This window comes from Mastigoproctus giganteus, chromosome 4 (assembly GCF_048544385.1).
Source record: "Mastigoproctus giganteus isolate SK-2022 chromosome 4, ASM4854438v1, whole genome shotgun sequence".
Taxonomy (NCBI): Eukaryota; Metazoa; Arthropoda; class Arachnida; order Uropygi; family Thelyphonidae; genus Mastigoproctus; species Mastigoproctus giganteus.
Window position 1 is genome coordinate 204,593,547 of NC_143578.1, and position 22,348 is coordinate 204,615,894.

Below are 22,348 nucleotides of genomic sequence, written 5' to 3' on the forward strand. Positions count from 1 at the left end.
AGAGAAACGTACCAACTGCGTGGTACTACACTTAAGGTGGTAGAAAATGAAAAAGACCTGGGAGTAACTGTGCAGTCAGATATGAAGTTTTCTGATCAATGCAGACAGGCTGCCAGGGCAGGTCATGGGGTTTTGTCAATGATATATAGGAATTTTGCTAGCAGGGAAAAGGAGGTAATTTTCCCTCTGTATAAGGTAATGGTCAGGCCACACCTTGAATACTGCGTACAGGTCTGGAAGCCTCATTTTAGGAAGGATGTAGATTTGCTTGAGCATGTACAGAGAAGGGCAACAAGATTGGTGAATAATAATTTATTATTATTATTATTATTATTATTATTTAATAATAATAATAAAAAATAATAAGGGAATGAAGGGATCCTCTTACCAAGAGAGGCTTACGTTCTGCAAATTACAGCGACTGGAGACTAGACACCTGCAAGGTGATCTGATTGAGATGTATAAGGCCTTGAAATGATTGAGCACGTTGAATTCTGATGGGATTCTTCCACTTGTTCAGACTGCAACCCTAAGGGGGCATAAATTCAAATTGAGGAAAGACAGATGTAGAATAGATGTGTGGAAATTTACCATTAGCCAGCGGGTGGTTAATTTGAGGAAAAAACTTCCATCTGTCATTGTGGTAGTTGATTGGTTAAATAAATTTGAGGAACTGGACAAACATTTAGAGGGAATTGTTTTGTAATTTTTTTTTCTGATACTGTATAAGCTCATACACTTGCTTTCTTGCATCACATGCCACTACCACTACTACTACCTAAGATGAGTAATATCATTTATTAATTGAATAACATCACACAGCAGATGATCCTTTGTTCATTAAAAAGTCAAAGGCACATTGCGACTGGTTCTGGAACTGTTTGGAGCCATCATGGGACAACAGGTGGCTCAGTTAGCAACATAGTGTTGAGTGTTGAATAAATATATAAAATCTAAATTAATGGGGATTTTGCTACTGATGTAACAAAAGTTACATTTTTAATAGGAAGCTTTTATTGTTAACACTGGTTAGGTGCTAACCAAGCAGTGTTCGGAAGAAAAACTTAGTTTCATTACACTTATTCCCTGCTCAACACGTTTGCTATTTGAGGCTACCTGTCATCTGATGATGGAACCAAATAGTTTAAAAACTAGTTGCAAATGTGCTTTTGTGTTTGTAACAAGTAATGCATTCGCCTGATGAGTAATGTCATTCAATTAAAAATGTTAATTACCTTAGGTTGACTCATGTATAAACAGTTTTTTTTAAAAGGGGTAAGCCCAACCTCTGGTTGGGCTTACCCCTTTTAAAAAATACTGCAGACCACAATGTCCTTAACTGGGACATTGTGGTCTGCAGTCAATAATGACAAATTGCAATGCAGTGTAGTGCTATTTTTCTCAAAATATTATCATTAACCATATTTATCAGTAATGTAGGCTTGAACCATGGTCAACTTAAATGTACTCTTTTTGGCTGGGTTTTAGGCACACAAATGACCTGGACCACATTGTGCCAATGTGGTCCAGGTCATTTGTGCCAATGTGGTCCACATTGTGCATTTTGTTTGTTGAGGTTTGTGGGCTGCTTTGCATGTTATGTAGAATGAAAAACTATACTTGAACAACTATAAAAAATTATACCTGAATAACCCATGAGGAGAAACTCTATATCTTTTGCTAGAAATCAGTTAACTGCAGCTTTGATTGAAGAGTCTTTTAGAAATTCCTCCTGTTATTGACTGGAATCAAACCCAGAAATCTCAAAATGAGTGACAAGTGGCAACTCTGTACTGTTGTTGGAGGTCCCCAAACATGCATACTACTCCATTTCCAGGTTGACCACTTCGCTACATCAGGATTATTTGATTATATCAAATATTTTTTTACTTTGACTTAAAATTAATTGTATTTGGAGAACCAATTCATCATCTAATAGCTACTCATAGATTGAATTTTGGACCAAATTGAAATTATCCAGTTTTAGGGTATAAAAAGAAAAAAGTAGACATTTTTAAAAATAGCATTTAGCATTTTTAGCATTAGCAAGGGCACATGATGCAAGAAAGCAAGCTTATAAAGCTTATATAGCATCAGCCAAAAAACACACACACACACAACCACCCTTCTCATTTCACCCATCCGCTCGCTCCAAATGTTTGTCTAGACCCCTCTGCTGTTTTTCTTTGCATCCTTTACCAAAGATCTCTCGTAATTCACCCCCGCCTGCCCAACCTCCTTTGTGACCCGGTTACAGACCAGCTTATATCTATCATAGGCTTCTGTGTCACCTGTTAATTTATATGTATTCCATGCATTTTTCTTCTCTGCCACAAGTCTAATTAGTTCATCTGATATCCATTTAGGCCTAAATCTTGAACAATATTTCTTAGTTTGTATGAAAAGCCTAGTAGCTTCCAAGATTATTTCTTTGAAATGTTTAGTTTTTACATATTCTGTTTTATAAAAACATTTTTTTTTTTTATCATTTTGGTGTGATCATTGTGCATTTTAAAAACCTGACATATTTCATTATATATTATAGGAAAGAACTGCTTTGTGAAAAGTTAGCAAAAAATATATTTACTCCTGAAGAAGCTGAAGAAATTGAACGCAAATTAGAAGACACGGAAAAAAAGATAGATAATATCAAGTAAGTATGTATATATATGGTATAAATTTCTATGATTTTTTCTTCTTTCTGCCTTTGTAATTTTGTATAACTTCATTTCCTTTTTATTTATCACTTCATACTGCCAAAACATCTACATTCACGCATGAGGAGTTATTCGGGCAGGAGAATGATGTAGGTAAAGTAAACATTGGCAGTGAGCTGGATGATTTTGTAATAACTGAGAGGAAAGTGGAGGAGAGATTGTTGAGGATAAACATAAAAACGGCACCTGGGGTGGATGGGATCTAACCAGTTATATTAAAGGAGGCAGCAAAGGAAGTTAACAAACCCCTAACCATAATTATGACAGCTTCTTTGGACTCAGGGGAGGTACCCATAGACTGGAGATGTGCAAATGTAACCCCAATTCACAAAGGAGGATCAAAGGCTGACACAAGTAATTATAGACCTGTTAGTTTAACTTCTGTTCCAGGTAAATTAATGGAGGCACTGGTTAAAGAAGGACTGCAGGATCATCTAGACAACAATTCAGTTATAGCTCAGACGCAGCATGGTTTTGTTAAGGGCAGGTCTTGCCTGACCAATTTGATTGGATACTATGATGTAGTCACAAAAGAACTGGATGCAGGGAATAACTTTGATATTATATATTTGGATCTTAGAAAGGCTTTTGATACTGTTGCACATGGAAGACTGCTGCACAAACTGGAGCAGTGTGGCATTGGAGGCAAATTGCTGCTATGGATAAGGGGATGGTTGAATGGCAGAAGACAGAGAGTGGTAATCAATGGACACTGCTCAACGTGGACTAATGTTATTAGTGGAGTTCCTCAGGGTTCAGTGTTGGATCCGTTGTTGTTTTCGGTGTTTATGAATGATATTGATGATGGGATATCAAGTTTAATGTCCAAGTTTGCAGATGATACAAAGGTAGGCAGGGTTGTTAAGGACACCACTGACGCTATGCTGCTGCAACAGGATCTGGAACGGTTGAACAGATGGGCTGAGAGGTGGCAAATGAAGTTTAACATTGACAAATGTAAAGTACTACATATGGGAAGCAGTAACCCCAGAGCAACGTATCAACTCTGCGGTACTACACTGACAGTGGTGGAGAATGAAAAGGACCTGGGGGTAATTGTGCAGGCAGATATAAAGTTCTCTGAGCAGTGCAGACGAGCTGCAAGAGTAGCTCATGGTGTCTTGTCAATGATATACAGGAATTTTTCTAGCAGGGATAAGGAGGTGATTATTCCCTTGTATAAGGCAATGGTTAGGCCACATCTTGAGTACTGTATACAGGTCTGGAGGCCTCATTTCAAGAAGGATGTAGAGCTGCTGGAACGGGTACAGAGAAGGGCAACAAGATTAGTGAATGGAACAAAGGGTTGCTCTTACGAAGAAAGGCTTAAGTTTTGCAAATTACAGAGTTTGGAGACTAGGCACCGGCGAGGTGATCTGATAGAGGTGTTTAAGGCTTTGAATGGTTTGAGCATGCTTAATGCCAATGGGATTCTTCATCTTGCTCAGAATAATCAGCTCAGAGGGCATGAATTCAAATTGAGGAAGGACGGATGTCGGATAGATGTGCGGAAATTTGCCTTTGGCCGGTGGGTGGTTGGTTGGTGGAACCGACTTCCATCACTTGTTGTTGAAGTTGATAGCCTAAACAAATTTAAGGCTCAACTGGACAGGTATTTCGAGCGAACGGAGGGGTGAAATGGGAGTGGCGTTTTTTTTTTTTTTTTTTTTTTTTTGGCTGATGCTAAATAAGCTTGTTTTCTTGCATCATATGCCTCTGCTAATGCTAATGCTAACATCTTCCAGAGCATGATTCCTAGTAGTGAGCAGCTGCATGGCTAGCACATTGGTTATGAACACACTTCTTTCACACTGTGTGGAAAATGCCTTTGGTTATGAACACTCTTCTTTCACACTGTGTGGAAAATGCCTGTGTTTGATCATCAAGGGGGTTATGATTTTTATCGCTTTTCACTTTGTGGCCGATTTTGTTGGTCTTAGGAGTTGCACTATTTTATCTGTTGGAAAATTTGGTTTATCATTCAGCAACACAGTCAAACTGATCATTGATAACCATTACTGACAATTGCTTTGTAGGTTTTCTTCATCCTAGATATGAGTGTTTCGAGAGTTGAGAATTCCATTTCTTGAAAAACATGATTCATCTGTTACTAAAACATGGCTGATAAATTGAGGATTACATGCACATTTCAACATCTGCCACTGAAAACATTTTGTGTATTTATTCATATCTTATGGCAAAAATTCTTGTAATTTGTATTTTTCAGTTCACTGTGAAATGGATACAATTGCTATTCATGTAATATCATCATTATGCTTGCAAATGAAAGATTTGTACAAGCCTTCTAGTATTTGTGGTAGCAGATACTTGTAGAACACAAAGTATTTGTTCTTTGACATTTGCAGTTTGCAGCAAAATTAGACAACAAATTTAGATATCAGTATCATTGATAAATACAGAAAACAACAATGGGCCCAACACCGAACCCTGGTGGACTCCACTAATAACGTTAGTCCATGAAGAGCAGTGTCCATTGATCACACTCGCTGTCTTCTCCCACTCGACCATCCTGCAACTTGCCCATAATGCCATACTACTTCAATTTGTACAGGAATATATTTATAGCATTTATATAGTATGTCATATAATTATTTATATGAAGCATATAAAACAATTTTTACTTTGTCTACTAAGCATTTTCCAAATCATTTGAGAGATCATTTTCGAAACTAAAGTACATATTAAACTGGTAGCGCAGTTCCATGCCCCACCAAGTTAGAAAGTATTATCCTCATGAATTTTGAAAAAGACATACTTATGAAAATTAAAAACAAAGAAATGAAATTGTGATAAAAGATAAATCACTATGAAATATTTTGGCATAAATTTTTAAACTAAAGTAACAGAACATATTTTCTTTTCTATTTTATAAATTATGTATCTCCCTATCTGTGAATTATTATACCTACTTGGTTTAAATGTCCCCACTCCACACCCACTTCCTCACAATATGGCCATGACCACCGGTATAAGGCCACTACAAGTTTTCCCCAGCAAGAATGTTTGACCGAGTCCACCTCCGCCAATACTTGTTACTCAAACTGAGTAATTGGTATGATGGTTTGATTCCTATAGTAGAACAATGCTATTTTTGTGTTGATGTTGTTTTAAAGTCCATTTTTCATAACTATACAACATAAATTTGAGCATAAAAACATTTTACACAATTTTATAATTTCTTGGAAATAGACATTCAAGACACATTTATAGTTTTTCTTGTTTTTCAATTGTAGAATACGATCGCGTGTGTGTGTTTCAAAATTCTTGTATTTTATATTATGCAAAGTCTAAAATGGTTTTTCTACGTGTAAGTATGTGTTTGTGTTATTTAGTTTTTGTAAAATTTTATTTCAAATTTTGGGTTGTGGGCAAACGTTGATGACGTTGTAGAGCAGATATCATCTTTTAAGGGCACAAAAGATGATATTGTTGTACACATTGGAAGAACTAATGGCATTAAGAGTAAGAGATCTGCATATTTACTCAACAAGTACAGGTCAATGTTTAAAAAAAAAATCCGAGTTAGAGTTGAATGTTAAAGTATCTGCAATTCTGCCCAGACACGACAGGAAGGAGTATATGATGAGGGCCTTGTCTGTCAATTCGGCACTGGAGAGATTGTGCAAGGCTAATGGGGTAGACTTTTTTTTATCATGGTCTATGCTTGTAGACAGGAGAGACTGCTTCTACAGGGATGGGGTAACACTTAAATAGAAAGGGATCAAGAATATTTGCTGATGCTATGGAGGCAATGTTAGGTGGTATGGAAAACTGCTAGCTTGGGAGGATACACAGACTAAAAGATTAACAATAGCTGCAGATAGAGGTAAAAGTGATTGTTGCACTGCTTCCATTAGAATGAGCAGAAGCACGGAAAGCAAGGCAATGGAGATTTCCAGGACAGTTGGAATCATAGTGGAACAAATAAATACATGGGCTGTGTTAGGGTAACTAAGAGTACAAACAGCGGCATGTATAGTTGCATGTACACCAATGCAAGGAGTATGGTTAATAAATTTGATGTGTTTGAAGTGCTGGTCAAGGCATCAAAGGCGGATATTATTGGGATATCAAAGACAAGGTGTCACACAGATATAAGCAGTGCAGAATTAGAATTTGGGGTGTACAATGTGTACAGAAAGGATAAACAGGACAGAAAGGGAAGAGGGCTGTTAGTTAAGAAACACAAAATCTAAGGAAGTGCATCCAATTGACATTGGTGGACAATGCAGTGTTGAGTCAGTTCGGTGTGACATAAGCACTGGGAAAGGGAAAATGGAGTAGGTGTGTGTCATAGGCCTAATGAATCTAATGAGAATAACAAGCAATTGTGCAGAGAAATAGTGGGCCAGTAAATCAGAATGTCCTGTAATGGGAGATTTTAACTTTCTAGATATTGACTGGAACTTGTGGATTGGATTGGTCACTTGCACGCTATCAAGACTTTTGTGGATTTATTGGAGAATTGTTTTCTACAGCAACATGTTTGAGAGGCTACCAGAGGGAGTAATACTCTTCATCTGATAATCAGCAGTGATTATTCATGCATTAAGAATTTTCAAATAAAGGAACCACTGGGTGACAGTGATCACAGTGTAATGATGTTGGATTTACTTAAAGATGTAGCTACCATCAAGGTGAAGTTTTTTGCTTTTGTAAAGGTGACTACAGTGGTCTTAGACAGTTTTTAAATTGTGTACAGAAGGATCAACTGATGATGTTACCAACGTTGAATTCTAAATGAGAAACCTTCAGGGACTTATTCTTGGAGGCTACTAGGTTTTCATTCCAAGTAAGAAATACTGTTCAAGGTTGAGACCAAAATGGATGTCAGATGAATGAATGAGGCTTGTGGCAGAGAAGAAAAATGTATGGGATGCATATAAATTATCAGGTGACGCAGAAGCCCAAGGCAGATATAAGCTATTATGTTTGCTTGTTATTTGGTTTTTAGGAGCATTAGGAACTAAGGCCATATTGCTCCAGGGATATGCAGTGGTCATTCCCTGACCTTTCCGCATCCTCCGTATTTGGTGGTCACTGGCTCGAACCCCGGTCTAATCAAGACGCATGTGTTATGCACTGCTGCTCCTGTCCACCTGGTATGGAGGTGCCAAACTATTATGTAATCAAGTCACAAAGGTTAGGCAGGCGAAGGCAGATTACGAGAAATCTCTGGCAAAGGATGCAAAGAAAAACGGCAAAGAGTTCTTTACTTATGTGAACCCTAGAAGGAAAGGAAGGAATCAGATTGGTCCATTTAACATAGATGGGTTGACTATGGATGATCATGCTCAGGTAGTTAGCATTAGCATTAGCAGAGGCATTTGATGCAAGAAAGCAAGCTTATGCAGCATCAGCCAAAAAAAAAAAAAAAAACCCCACTTCCACTTCACCCCTCTGTTCATTCAAAATACCTGTCCAGCTGAGCCTTAAACTTATTTAGGCTATCAACTTCCACTACAAGGGATGGAAGTCTGTTCCACCAACCAACCACTCGCTGGCTAAAGGCAAATTTCCACACGTCTATCCTACATCTGTCTTTCCTCAATTTGAATTTATGCCCTCTCAGGTGATTATTCTGAGCGAGAGGAAAAATCCCATCAGCATTGGGCATGCTCAAACCATTCAATGCTTTATACACCTCTATCAGATCACCTCGCTGGTGCCTAGTCTCCAGACACTGTAATTTGCAAAACTTAAGCCTTTCTTCATAAGAGCACCCCTTTGTTCCATTCACTGATCTTGTTGCCCTTCTCTGTACTCGTTCCAGCAGCTCTACATCCTTCTTGAAATAAGGCCTCCAGACCTGTATACAGTACTCTAGGTGTGGCCTGACCATTGCCTTATACAAGGGAATAATCACCTCCTTATCCCTGCTAGAAAAATTCCTATATATCATTGACAATACACCATGAGCTACTCTTGCCGCCCGTCTGCACTGCTCAGAGAACTTCATATCTGCCTGCACAACCACCCCCAGGTCCCTTTCATTCTCTACCACTGTCAGTGTAGTACCACAGAGTTGATACGTTGCTCTGGGGTTGCTGTTACCCATGTGTAGTACTTTACATTTGTCAATGTTAAACTTTATTTGCCACCTCTCAGCCCATCTGCTCAACCTTTCCAGATCCTGTTGCAGCAGCATAGTGTCAGTAGTGTCCTTGACAACCCTGCCTACCTTTGTATCGTCTGCAAACTTCGACATTAAGCTTGATATACCATCATCAATATCATTTATGAATACAGAAAACAATAATGGACCCAACACTGAGCCCTGAGGGACTCCACTAATAACATTAGTCCACGATGAGCAGTGTCCATTGCTTACCACTCTCTGTCTTCTCCCCCTCAGCCACCCCTTTATACACAGCAGCAATTTGCCTCCTGCTCCAATTTGTGCAGCAGTCTTCCATGTGCAACGTATCAAAAGCCTTTCTAAGATCCAAGTATATAATATCAAAGTTATTCCCTGCATCCAGTTCCTTTGTGACTGCATCATAGTATCCAATCAAATTGGTCAGGCAAGACTTCCCCTTAACAAAACCATGCTGTATCCGAGCTATAACTGAAGTCTTGTCTAAAGGATCCTGCAGTGCTTCTTTAACTAGTGCCTCCATTAATTTTCCTGGAACAGAAGTTAAACTCACAGGTCTATAATTGCTTGTGTCAGCCTTTGATCCTCCTTTGTGAATTGGGGTGACATTTGCACATCTCCAGTCTGTGGGTACCTCCCCTGAGTCCAAGGAAGCTCTCATAATTATGGCTAAGGGTTTGCTTACTTCCTCTGCTGCCTCCTTTAATATAACTGGATAGATCCCATCCACCCCGGGTGCCTTTCTTGTGTTTATCTTCAACAATTTCTCCTCCACTTTACTCTCAGTTATTACAAGATTCTCTAGCTTCACACATCAGGAGTTATACAACGAGGGGAATGCCAGAAGTTTATCAAACTCTAACAGGACGCTAAGTGATTCTGGAATAACTGAGAGCAAAATGGAGTAGAAATTGTTGAAGTTAAATATGAGGAAGCCACTTAGGGTGGACGGGATCTATCCAGTTTTATTAAAGGAGGCAGCAAAGGAAGTGAGTAAACCCATAGCCATAATTATGAGAGCTTCCTTGGACTCATGGGAGGTCGCCACAGACTGGTAGTATGCAAATTTATCACTAATTCACAAAGGGGGTTCAAAAGGTGACACAAGTAACTATAGACCTGTTAGTTTAACTTGTGTTCTGAGGAAAATAATGGAATCACTGGTTAAAGAAGCATTGGAGGAACATCTAGGCAAGGCTGCAATAATAGTTAAGAACAGCATGGGTTTGTTAAAGGGAGATCTTGTTTTACCAATTTGATTGGATACTGTGATGTGGTCACAAATGGACTGGATGCAAAAATAATTTTGATATCATATACTTGGATTCCAGGAAAGCTTTTGATAGTGTTGCACATGGAAGACTGCTGTACAAATTGGAGTGGTATGATATTAAGGGTAAGTTGCTACAATGGATAAAGGGATGGTTGAATGAGAGACGACAGAGAGTGGTAATCAATGGAAACTTCTCTTCATGGACGAATGTTATAGTGGAGTTCCCCAGGGTTCGGTGCCAGGCTCAATGTTCAAGTTTGCAGATGATACATAGGTTGTAAAAGTTGTTAATGATAGTACGCTTCTCCAACTGTATCTAGACAAGTTGGGCAAAATGGGCTGAGAAGTGGCAACTGAAGTTTAACATTAACAAATGCAAAGTACTGCATATGTGTAGCAATAACTGAAGAGTAACGTACCAACTGTGTGGTATTACTAATATAATTAAAGATGTACTCTTTTTCAAAGAAAATAAATTTAGTATTTAACTCAGTGGTTTAACTCAGAAAGTGAAAAAGACCAGGTGGTAATTGTGCAGTCAGATATGAAGTTCTCTGAGCAGTGCAGACAGGCATCTAGGGCTGGTCATGGAATCTTATCAATGATATATAGGAGTTTTTCTAGCAGGGACAGGGAGATGATTATCCTGTTGTACAAGGCAATGGTCAGGCCACACCTTGGGTACTGTGTACAGGTCTGGAGGCCTCATTTCAAGAAGGAAAGAAGAGCAACAAGATTAGTGAGTGGAACAAAGGAACGCTCTTACAAAGAAAGGCTTAAATTCTACAAATTGCAGTACCTGGAGAGTAGGCACATGCGAGGTGATCTGATTAAGGTTTATAAGGCCTTAAATGGGTTGAGCAAGCTGAATGTTGATGGGATTCTTCATCTTGCTCATATTACGATCCTGAAGGGGCATAGGTTAAAATTGAGGAAAGACAGTTGTAGAATAGCTGTATGTAAATTCGCCTTTAGCCAGCGGGTAGTTGATTGGTGGAACAAACTTCCATCTCTTGTTGTGGAAGTTTATGGCCTAAATAAATTTAAGGCTGAGCTGGGCAGGCATTTGGAATGAATGAACAGGTGAAATGAGAGGTTTTTTTTTTTTTTTTTATTTGCTGATGCTACATAAGCTTCCTTTCTTGCATCGTAAGCCTCTGCCAATGCTAATACTAAACATCTGAGAATAGTTTGCTATGATCGTTTGGGTAACCTTTAAAGAAAAATATAAATAAATAATTCTGAAGTTTTCATTTCCAATGCAATATATATGTATTTTGGCTCAGAGATGAGGCTCTCTCTGAATTTAGAAAGCAGTGAAGATTAATAAGAGATAAGTTTTATAAGTCTTTAATATGTTTATTAAAAACTAATATAATTAAAGATGTACTCTTTTCAAAGAAAATAAATTTAGTATTTAACTGAGTGGTTTTCAACCGGGGTGCTGCAGCACCTTAGAGTGCCACAACAACATTTCAGGGGTGCCATGTAATTTGGGTTTAAGTTACTTAAACTTATTATTTTTTAAAATTTATTTGTTTATTTCATTATAAAAGGTGTACAGTATCTTTTTAATTTTGTGGTGATCTGTAATTGATGTTTACTTAGTACCTCTATATAAAGAATAAAATTATATACTGTATATATATATAATTTGTATTACGAAATGTAATTTTTATTATTATATTATTGTAATTACTCGTATAACATATATATTTTTTAATATTTTAAATATATATAAGGCGTCCGTAGCTCAGTGGTCAGGGGCAGAAGTGCAGTAGCACACGCTCCTTGAGCTTGAACCCTGGTTCAAGCTCAAGGAACGTGTCAATTTAACAGTCAGGGGCTTGAACCGGGGTTCAAGCCCCTGAGGCAGAAGCGTGGCAGATTATGGTCCAGTTCCCTCAACATGAATTGCTGAGGAGACTTCCATCCTGCAGTGGGTTGATAATAGTTACAGTTTTTAACACACACACACACACACACACACACACAGAATCGGATCTAACAAGCAGAAAATTGAGTAGGGGTGCCGTTATTAAAAAAAGGTTGAAAACCACTGATTTAACTCCTAGCTTGCTTTGTGGCTTGAGACAAAATATTGTTCTTTCCTGTCAGTAGATTAATAACTTCCTTGTCAATTACAATTTTAATAGACCAATGAGAGAAAAGTAAAGGTGCAATATGCTGTGAATATTAAAACAAATTGATTTGATAAAACTTTAACATGAGCTGTTTTATACACAGGATATTAGTATATGTGTACATATGGTGATTTATTTGTTGATACAATCCAATGAAGTGCAAATGTTTAATACACTCATAGCAGACACTGTATTATTTCATGAATAAATTTGTTAAATTGCTGATTTAGTTTTGTGGCCAGGTAACTTCTGCCATGATCTCTGAAAGCCAAAGTATCTTTCTTTATGGCAGGCAGAAGCTTACTAGCTTCAAAAATTTATTGTTAACAAGTTGCAAAACTGCAAACTATGGGAAGCATTAAATTAAATATCATTTAACTTTAATTTAAATATAATTGTATTTGGAAAACCAATTCTTTATCCATTAATGCTATTCAAAGAAGTTTTTATGAACTAAATTTAAACAGATGAATTTCATGAAAAAAAAAAAAGAAGAAGAAAACTTTCCAGGACATTGGTAGGATTAAAGTTAAAGAAATAAATATTTTGCAGATCAGTTCTGTTAATTTCAATGTGAAAATCTACCATTTCAGTGTGAGAATAAATATTTTGCATCTACGTTTATGCAAGATTCACAAGATTTACAGGAGTCTGTCTAGTACCGATTTTAAGTTAAATGATTTTATAATCACTGAAAGTAAGGCAGAAGAGAATTTTCTGCAACTAAAAGTGAAAAAAAGCACCCGGGGCTGATAGAATCTAAATAGTTATTAAAATATTGAATGAATAAGAGCTAATTAAACCTTAAGCCATCATAGTGAGAGTCCTTTGATTCACAAATAACTGCAGATTAGAGATCTGAAAATGTATTTCCTATTCACAAGGATGGCTCAAAGGGCGTGTTGGATAACTACATATCTGTAAGTTTACCTCTGCACCAGAAAAAATGATAGAATCAATAGCTAAAGAAGCAATGCAAGAGTGGTCTTGCTAGCACTGGAGCCACAAAGCAGTCACAGAATGGAGTTAAAGGGAGAGAGATGGCTTCACCAATCTGATTAGCTACTATCATGTTGTCTCAAAGGTATATTTGCCACAAATGATGTAAAGAATAATTTTTACATCATCTATTTAGATATCAGTAAAGCCTTTTATGCTGCAACCATATGATTAGTATAAAACAGAGCTACACTGTGCAATACATTCTATGTTGTATTTCAAAATTTGTTGAAGAATAAGAGAAATTTACCTCAATATGATACCTAGCTCACTTCGTAATGACACTCTCCGTCAAATAATTGAAAATAAAATTAACGCAAAATGATTACAGTAATAAAATTATTTTAAAAAAATTCAATGCAAATTTTGAAAAAAAGACTTTCATTCCTTTTTTTCAAAATTTGCATTGAATTTTTTTAAATTTAAAAAAAAATTTTTTTTTTTAAATAATTTTATTACTGTAATCATTTTGCATTAATTTTATTTTTGTTTATTTGCTGGAGAGTGTCATTAGAAAGTGTTCTATGTATCATATTTAAGGTAAATTTTTCTTTTTCTTCTACAAATGCTGTAACCATATATATGATTGTTGTATAAGTTGGAGCAATTGGCATTAGGATCATGTCAATTCATTGCAAGACAACTCGTACAAGAGTTCTTTATATACGTACAACTCGCCATACTGATGTTTCGTATTTCTGTTTAAAAATTAAGTGTTTGTGTTTTTCAACTCACTAGGAAGGTAACCCATCTTTTGCCATTTATTTTAGCATTTACCTTTTATGTGGGTTTGTTACTCCCCAAGCTCCATGATCAGTGAGATATACCTGTGCACGCATGCACATGTGCGCGCACACACGTTTGTCGTGTAAGTAATATCTTGTTTTTTTTTTTTTTTTTTTCTGTTGACAGACTTTTGTCTTATTTTATGCATGTATTTGTGCAAGACAGATGATGTATAAAATAAATCACATAGAATATTTATATGCTGATTTTCTACATTTGTCATATTATTCTGTGTGTAGGTTATAATGAGTTAACAGTGCTCCATTTTTTTCAGATGTTAAAACAAGATGGAACTATTGGAACATAATGTTTTACAAATTTAAGAAAAGAGATAATATAACTGCAGCCATGAATAACATTCAGCTTGTAGGGCAAGGAGGCTCTGAATGCAAAGAAATACCAATGGTGATTTCAGAAGTTCACTTCTGATGACTGAAGTTTAATTGATGAAGTCTGTTTGTGCTGATGATCTGATTAATTCGATAATGACCTGCTGACAGTCACACTTGAAACTGCTGTAACTGTTGATGGACTTGCCAAGAAACTGAGTTCATCCCGTTTCACTATTCGTTTGTACTTGCAATGGCAAGAAAAATGTCAAAACATGTAAAGCGGATTCATGTACATTGCCCCCCAGACAATCTTAGCGATCAGGTAAATATTGCATTTTATTGCATTCTTGTGAATTTCAAGAGCTGTTTTTAAATTGACCCATTATTGGCATGAGAAATGGATGCTTTTTCCCAATATTAAGCATTGTTGACAGTGAGTTTATTCTGGAAAATCTGTTCTGCCTCAGCCAAGAGGTGATCTTCATCTCAGGAAGGCTTAGCTGTGAATTTAAAAAAATTTCACACAAACCTTCCTTACAATGTTAAATTACTACTTACTCATGTCTGTAATGCTGTCTTGATGGAAAAGAATTTAAAAGTTTTATGGCTAATTGAATGCACCCTGTCCTCATATTTTTCTTCGAAGCTAAAGGAATTGTATAAAGATAATTTGTAGAAAAGTGGCAGAAAGTGATAGAAAATGAAAGATTGATTAAAATTCACAGTATTCCTTTTTATTTTATAGTATGCACAGAAAATTCTGAAACATGCAGTATTTGAAAACACATTAGTTCAGGATTATTGAGCACAAAAGTGATTTGCAATGGTCTCAAGTCATGTTCTTAACCCAAGATGAAGGGAACAAAAGTGTGACTATAGCAGAACAGTTAAAAAAAAATCTGAAATGAAGGGGAAGCCTTTACATGTGTTTTCTCTCACTCTGCCAGCCAACACAATCCAGCATATCTGCTCCTTGTGTAATACAGTAAACTCTTGATTTTACAAACTAATAGGAAAAAGTGCATGGCTGTTATTGCAGAATATCTGCGAAATTAAAATTTTTTAGACCAATTTTATCCTACATAATTGGCAACTTAAATAGTTATGTATACAGAAACACTGAAATACAGTTAAACAATGAAAAACAAGCTTTTATTTATTGACTTTTTTGGTTGATACATAGTACATAATCAATAAAAGACAATTTCTTGTGACTGTATGGTGGTGCTTGAAAAAACTGCATTCAGAATCAAAGCTAAGAAGCTGAAGTTGAAATACGGGTGAACCTTCAGCCTAATGCATTCAGCTAGCTTTTTAACAGCTGAAATCACTTCAGCACTAGACACACGTTATGCACAAACCATTTATAAACTGCATCTTTGAAGTTAATATAGTAAACTGTCAAAATAATGGCATCCCAAATAACGAAACATTTGAGTTAATGGCACATTGAAATTGGGTGTTTACGTACAGTGCAGATGTCTTTCAGTGCCAAAAAAAGAAAGCAGCAAGTCACGTGATTACTGTATTTGTTTACGTTCACCGTTTTGAAAGTGAATTCTGTACTGCTATCACGGATTATACTGCTGTTTTGCATTTATTTTTAATTAAAACCCCTCACTATGGCTCCTTTAGTTAATAAATTTCATACAGAGAAAAAAAAAAGAACAACATTAAAGCTTAGTAACAAGCTTGATATAATAAAGAAAATAGAACAAGACGTAAGTAGGAGTGTATTAATGGCAGAACATAACATTTGATGGCGCCTCCGTAGCCAGGTGGGAAGGAGCAGCAGTTCGTAGCACACGCTTCTTGATTAGACCGGGGTTTGAGCCTGTCACCACCAAATACAGAGGATGCGGAAAGGTCATTCAGGGAATGACCACCACATATCCCAGAGCAATATGGCCTTAGTTGCTAATGCTCCTAAAAACCAAATAACAACATAACATTTGATCGTCAACATTGTATGATATTAAACATTCAAAGCACAAACTTTTAGAATTTGCTGCATGTTCAGAACCTAACAATAAGACAGCTGATAGAAAAAGTTTACACAAGCAAAAATTAGAAAACCTAGATAAAGTCTTGCATGAGTGGTTTTTATTAAAACAATCAGAAGGTATGGCTATATCTGGGTCAATAATTATTGCCAAAACAAAAGATTTTAAAGAAAAAATGAGCATTGATGTAACAATTGCTTTTACTGATGGATGATTAACTAAATTTAAGATAAGACACAGAATTAGAAAATTAGACACTGTGGGAGAAAAACAGTCTGCTGACACAGGCAGCTAAAGAATACAGTGTGACATTTGAGAAGCTTGTTAATGACAATAATCTTACAGCTAACCAAATACAATGCTGACAAAACTGGTCTCTACTAGAAATATTTGCCACAAGAAACATTGGCAGGTTGCAAAGAAAAAAGTGCAAGTGGTTTTAAGCAAAATAAAGAAAGAGTGACAGTTTTTGTGTGCAAATATACTATCTAAATACCATCTTCCATGAGCCTTGAAGGGAATTATGCATTTGCCGGTGACTTATAAGGTACGAAAAAAAAAAAAAAAAAAAAAATGCTTGGATGGATAAGGAAATTTTTCAAGGTTGGTTCACTCATGAATTTGTTCCAACAGTTTGAAAGAATTTTCGTGATATGGGGATCTAAGTGTGTCTTACTTCTTGATAACTGTAGGGCTCATCCTCATGAATCCAAATTAGTTCCTGATTGCGGAAATATTTTTTCCTGTTATTTACCATCCAATGTCATCTCTCTCTCTCTCTCTCTCTCTCTCTCTCTCTCTCTCTCTCACACACACACACACACACACACATTCAGCCCATGGATCAAGAAGTTATCCAAAATTTTAAATGCCATTGCAGAAGTAATTTTATGAAACAAATTATTAGCAAGGATACCTCCATTCTCAACTTTCAACAGGGCTTCACAATTAAAGATGTAATATATTCTATAGCAATTGCTTGGAATACTGTGAAACCCATCACTCTTGTGAGAGAGCATGGAGGAAATTATGGCCAAGTGTCACATCTTCCAACTTACCATCTGATGAAGATGATATTGATGGTTTTAATGTAAGGTCAATGCAAAAAAGTATTGAAGAAATAATGCAAACAGTTCAATCCACCACAACAGAAAATCCTTTACATAGCTTGAAGTTGGAGATATTGATGCATGGCTCGCTGTTGATAATGAGGTTGAATTATCACAATCATTCTCAGATCAAGAAATCATTAATAGTGTCATTACTTCTGAGAAACTAGATGATGCACTTAGATGTAGAAGAAGAGGACATTGACACAACTGAAAAGATAACTTGGGTTGCTGCAGAATCAAGCATGGAAAATATTCTTGTTTTTTTTCTGAACAAAATCCAAGCTTTACTATGGAAGAAGTAATGCAAGCACACATGCTGCATAACACTATAATAACAAAAAAAACGTGCATCAATGAAACAAAGTTTCCACCAACACCATAGATCAATGAAAATTATTGAGGGCTACGCGTCTGTGAGATTCCTCTTAAAAATTACAACCCTGCATTAGATGTTGGAGCAAATTGAATGTATTTTATTATTTGAAAGTAGTGCAAAACCAAAGCAACTTGTTTTAAAGGCAAAGTTTTTAATCCTGTGAGTAGTATTCGTAATGCGATGAAGCTTAGAATTGTGTTTGTTTATAATTCAAGTATTACTTGCTTTTAGACTGTCTGTAGTTCTTTTATTATGAGTTCCTGGTTTTCTCTATTTCATGAAACTTCAGAATATGCCCCTGTTGCGAGGTCATTTTTTTTGTCCATTAAATCTAAAGTCTGTTAAATCCAGGGTTTACTCTAATATTCATTTGCTGAGGCTCATTCAGTGACATTGCTTTCAGTTTCACAGCAGCGAAGCTAAAAACTGTCACAGAATTTAATTTTGCAATATTGGGTAAAAAATATATATATATATAAAAACCTTATATTTATATATATATAAACCTTATATTTGGTCATACTTAAGGAAATTCACTCGAAGGAAAATGATTATACCACAAAAACTTCAGGGGCTCACATCTGGTGAGTATCGGCTTGGCACACCCAGGGTCCTGAGCTGGATATCATCATTCTTGGTGATTCCTTTTTACTTCTCTCTCTCTCTCTCTCTCTCTCTCTCTCTCTCTCTCTCTCTTGGCGCCTCCATAGCCAGGTAGACAGGAGCAGCAGTGCGTAGCACACGCTTCTTGATTAGACCGGGGTTCGAGCCCGGTCTAATCTCTCTCTCTCAGGGTAACTCGGGAATTTTTTTTTTGGCTAGTGCAGCATAAGCCTCAGGCTTCCTTGCACCATATGGCTAATAATAATAATAATAATAATAATAGGGTTTGAGGGACAGTAGTGCAGTTCTCCATGCTGCAAGGACAACTACATGCCTACCAACAAGACATTGAAGACAGAATTCTTGACGTGGTATAAGAAGAAGATCCACCTGACAAATTGGTGCTACTCTGTGGATTCTCTGAATGTCTTTTTGGTGCATTCTTAACAGTAACTGTGCACTTTTCAATTGCAAAAATTCCAATCATTTGACTTCAGTAGTCTACCATCTGTGACAACAGTAATGTCAGTGGCTCCTCTTTTTTGTGCTCAAGACCTTGATTTTGTGAGTTGTTACTATTTATCGATAACATAAGCTTTGCTTAGAAGGGAATCAGCAAATTGCACAACTTTGGTTAGTGGATATTTTACTGGAAGAAAACCCATATGGTGTAAATGGTTAGGATGCTTCAAGAGAAATTCTATATTAGTATCTGGTACCATATTGTCCATGATTAGTTAGGAAACTGATCATGAACGGGGTTCATGATCAGTTACATTGTTATAAAAAAGTTCAACTTGGCTAGCAACTAACCAGACAAAGTTTAACTTATCTGGTGAACAATACCACACCAAATGTTAATATAGAATTTCTTGCAGTTGTCCTTCTCTCTCTCTCTCTGGCAAGACATGATGTGGTTCATGCATAATAATATTTTCTTGTTCCAGCTGAGAATCCTGTTCTTTGAAATAGAATTTTCAGTTATTGCTGAACTGCAACAAAGAATGGATATTGGCTGGGAAGTAATCTGCGTGACAATCACCATCCCAAGAATGTTGAAGGTATTTGGCTGCCACTGATTCGACTAACCAAAAATAGTCGGGTTTTCAGGTGTAAGGATGTCACTTAAAACAGTTATTGTAAAATCAGTAGGCAAGACTTAAAAATTAAAGGTTTTTTGTACGTCCTTTTGAACATATAATTAATAATCCCAAAATAAAGCATTTTTCAAACATGTTTGCATGACTTTTTTTTTTTTTTTCTTTCTCTCTCTCTCTCTCTCTCTCTCTCTCTCTCTCATTTTAAACAGTAGAATACATCCTAAATTTTTACACATACTTTTAAAACACCCTGTATATGTTCACATGTCTGGTGCCCAGTGTTTGGGGGGGGGGGTTAGAGAATTATAAATATTCTTTGGTGAAGAAACCAAACTATGACATTTTCTGTTGACATTTTTTTTCTTGTTATATGTCATTTTTATCTTAATTTAGATAGTACAAGGGTTATCCAAAAAGGAATGCACACTGTACATATGCTCCTCATTCCAGACTTCTGTGCAACTGACATTTATCTGGATAATAATTTGAAGTTAACCTCTACATTAGTCTGTTTGAAACAAAATTTGTGAATTAAATGTGTAGAGGATTTTATAAATGGGTGCTGTTTTGTTTCAGGTTAAAGATATTTTATCAAAAGTGAAACTTTATGTGGTTGAATTCTGACACAAATTTATGAATTATTGTAGGAAGTATGTAGTAAGTTAGCAGTCAAATGTACCATGATTTCACATTGCTCTCAAAGATTTTGTCAAGGTCATATCAGTATAAGTAATGGCAAATGATGCAAGAAAGCAAACTTAATAAAGCATCAGCATGCACGCATGCACGTGCGCGCACACACACGCACACATATCACCTGTTCCATCCCCTCCAATAGTTTGTCTAGTTCTTCCCTGAATTTATTCAAACTACCCACTTGCAGAACAGATGGAAGTTTGTTCCAACAAACAACTCTCCACTGGCTGAAGGCAAATCTTCTGCACATCTATCCCATGTTCATTCTTCCTAAAATTAGGACTCCGGACCTGTATCCAATACTCAAGATATGACCTAACCATTGCCTTTAACAATGGGGTAATCACCTCCATATCCTTGCTAGCAAAATTCCTGGGTACCATTGGCAAAACTCTGTGAACTATCCTGGCAGCCTGTCTGCACTGCTCAGAGAACTTCATAGCTGACTGCACAATTATGCTTAGGTCTTTTTCATTTTCCATTACCCTGAGTGTAGTACCACACAGTTTATATGTTACTCTGGAATTATTACAACCCATGTGCAGTACCTTTCTTTTGTTAGTGTTAAACTTCAATTGCCATTTCTCAACTCATCTGCCCAATTGATGCATCCTCATAAAAATTATGCTAACCAGTGAGTAATTTTTTGAATCAAAGTGTGCAGCCACAAATATGAGCGTAAGTCCAAGCCACGAAGACTGAAATTTGGTCTCTGTCACCTGAGAGAAAGAAACCAAAGTAGTAATACAAGAACTCCCCGACCTACGTAATACTCGACTTATGCAAATTTGACTTTATGTAAGTTTTTTCTGGCCGGTGCCAACTGATAAAAAAATATGGAAACGTATTTTGCATCTGGTTCAAGCATCATGCTGGTTTCCACAATGTTAAAATATGCGGTGAAGTCGCCAGTGCCAATTCTGTAGCTGCAGAGAAATTTTGTGATGTGTTGGAAAAAATTATTGATGAAGGCAGTTATTCAACACAGCAAATTTTTAATGTTGATGAGACTGCTCTTTATTGAAAAAAAAAAAAAAAAAAAAAAGCTGGATCGAACATACATTGCCAAAGAGGAAAAGACAATGCCAGGTTTCAAAGCTTCAAAAGATAGGGCCATACTCTTGCTTGGGGCTAATGTAGCAGGAGATTACAGATTAAAACCACTGCTTGTGTACTATTCTGGAAATCCTCATGCATTTAAAAACATCAATAAAGCCACCCTACCCATGCATTTCTGATCGAACCAGAGAGCATGGATGACAGTATCTCTCTTTTGAGAATTGTTTAAATGCTATTTCATTCCCAAGGTTTAAAAATAATGTAAAGACAGTCACGTTCCTTTCAAGATTTTGCTTCTATTAGATAATGCTCCTGGACATCCTACACATCTAGATGATTTCAATTTGAATGTGAGAGTCATATTTCTACCAGCAAACATGACTTCCAGCCTATGTATCAGAGTGTTATTTCAAATTTAAAAGCATACTATTTATGCACAAAATTTGCTCAGGCATTGTTTGCAGTAGACGATGGGAAAAATTTCAACTCTACAGACAAAGACATCAACTCTACAGTAACTTCACCTTCACATGGGTTTTTGATTCGATTCTTCATTTTCTTCAATGCATGTTCTACCTCATCAGGAAGGATATTGGGTATGTCATATGTGTTGCTAATTTGTGACCTATCTTCTCCATTGCTGGCATCATACCCTTGCTCCTTTTATAATACTTTATAGTAGTCTTCTGATATTTGAATTATGCCTTCTCTGCCATTTATAAGTACACCATCACTATTCTTCAGATTCAGTATCATTTGTCTTTCTGTATTACTGCTCGTGACTGCTGATTTAAGTCCTTGTTTGTTCTACTTTTCTTGCTTGTTCTACTTTTCTTGTGTTAAATTTTCTTAAGTAAGTCCTTTCTGAGTCTCTTTCTATTGGCCTTGCATAACTCAGTATACTCAATTTTGCCCTTGTCTGCATTTATTTTGATCTTCATTTGTCGTTTTCGGTTCATCGTGGTAAGTGTTTTTTGACTAATTTTTTCTTCTTTGGATTCCTTTTTTTACCTATAGGTTTCTTGGGCTT

The 22,348-nt window shown here is 36.5% G+C and overlaps 1 protein-coding gene across 1 annotated transcript in view; it reads left to right on the forward strand.

Moving 5' to 3' along the window:
• The window catches only part of Pbp95 (proximal sequence element A Pbp95), a 542,864-nt gene that overhangs the window by 191,548 nt on the left and 328,968 nt on the right, over positions 1-22,348 (forward strand). Inside the window, exon 7 of the mRNA XM_090372002.1 lies at positions 2,546-2,653. Coding sequence (XP_090228128.1) covers positions 2,546-2,653 — 108 coding nt within the window. The remainder of the gene's footprint in view (positions 1-2,545; positions 2,654-22,348) is intronic.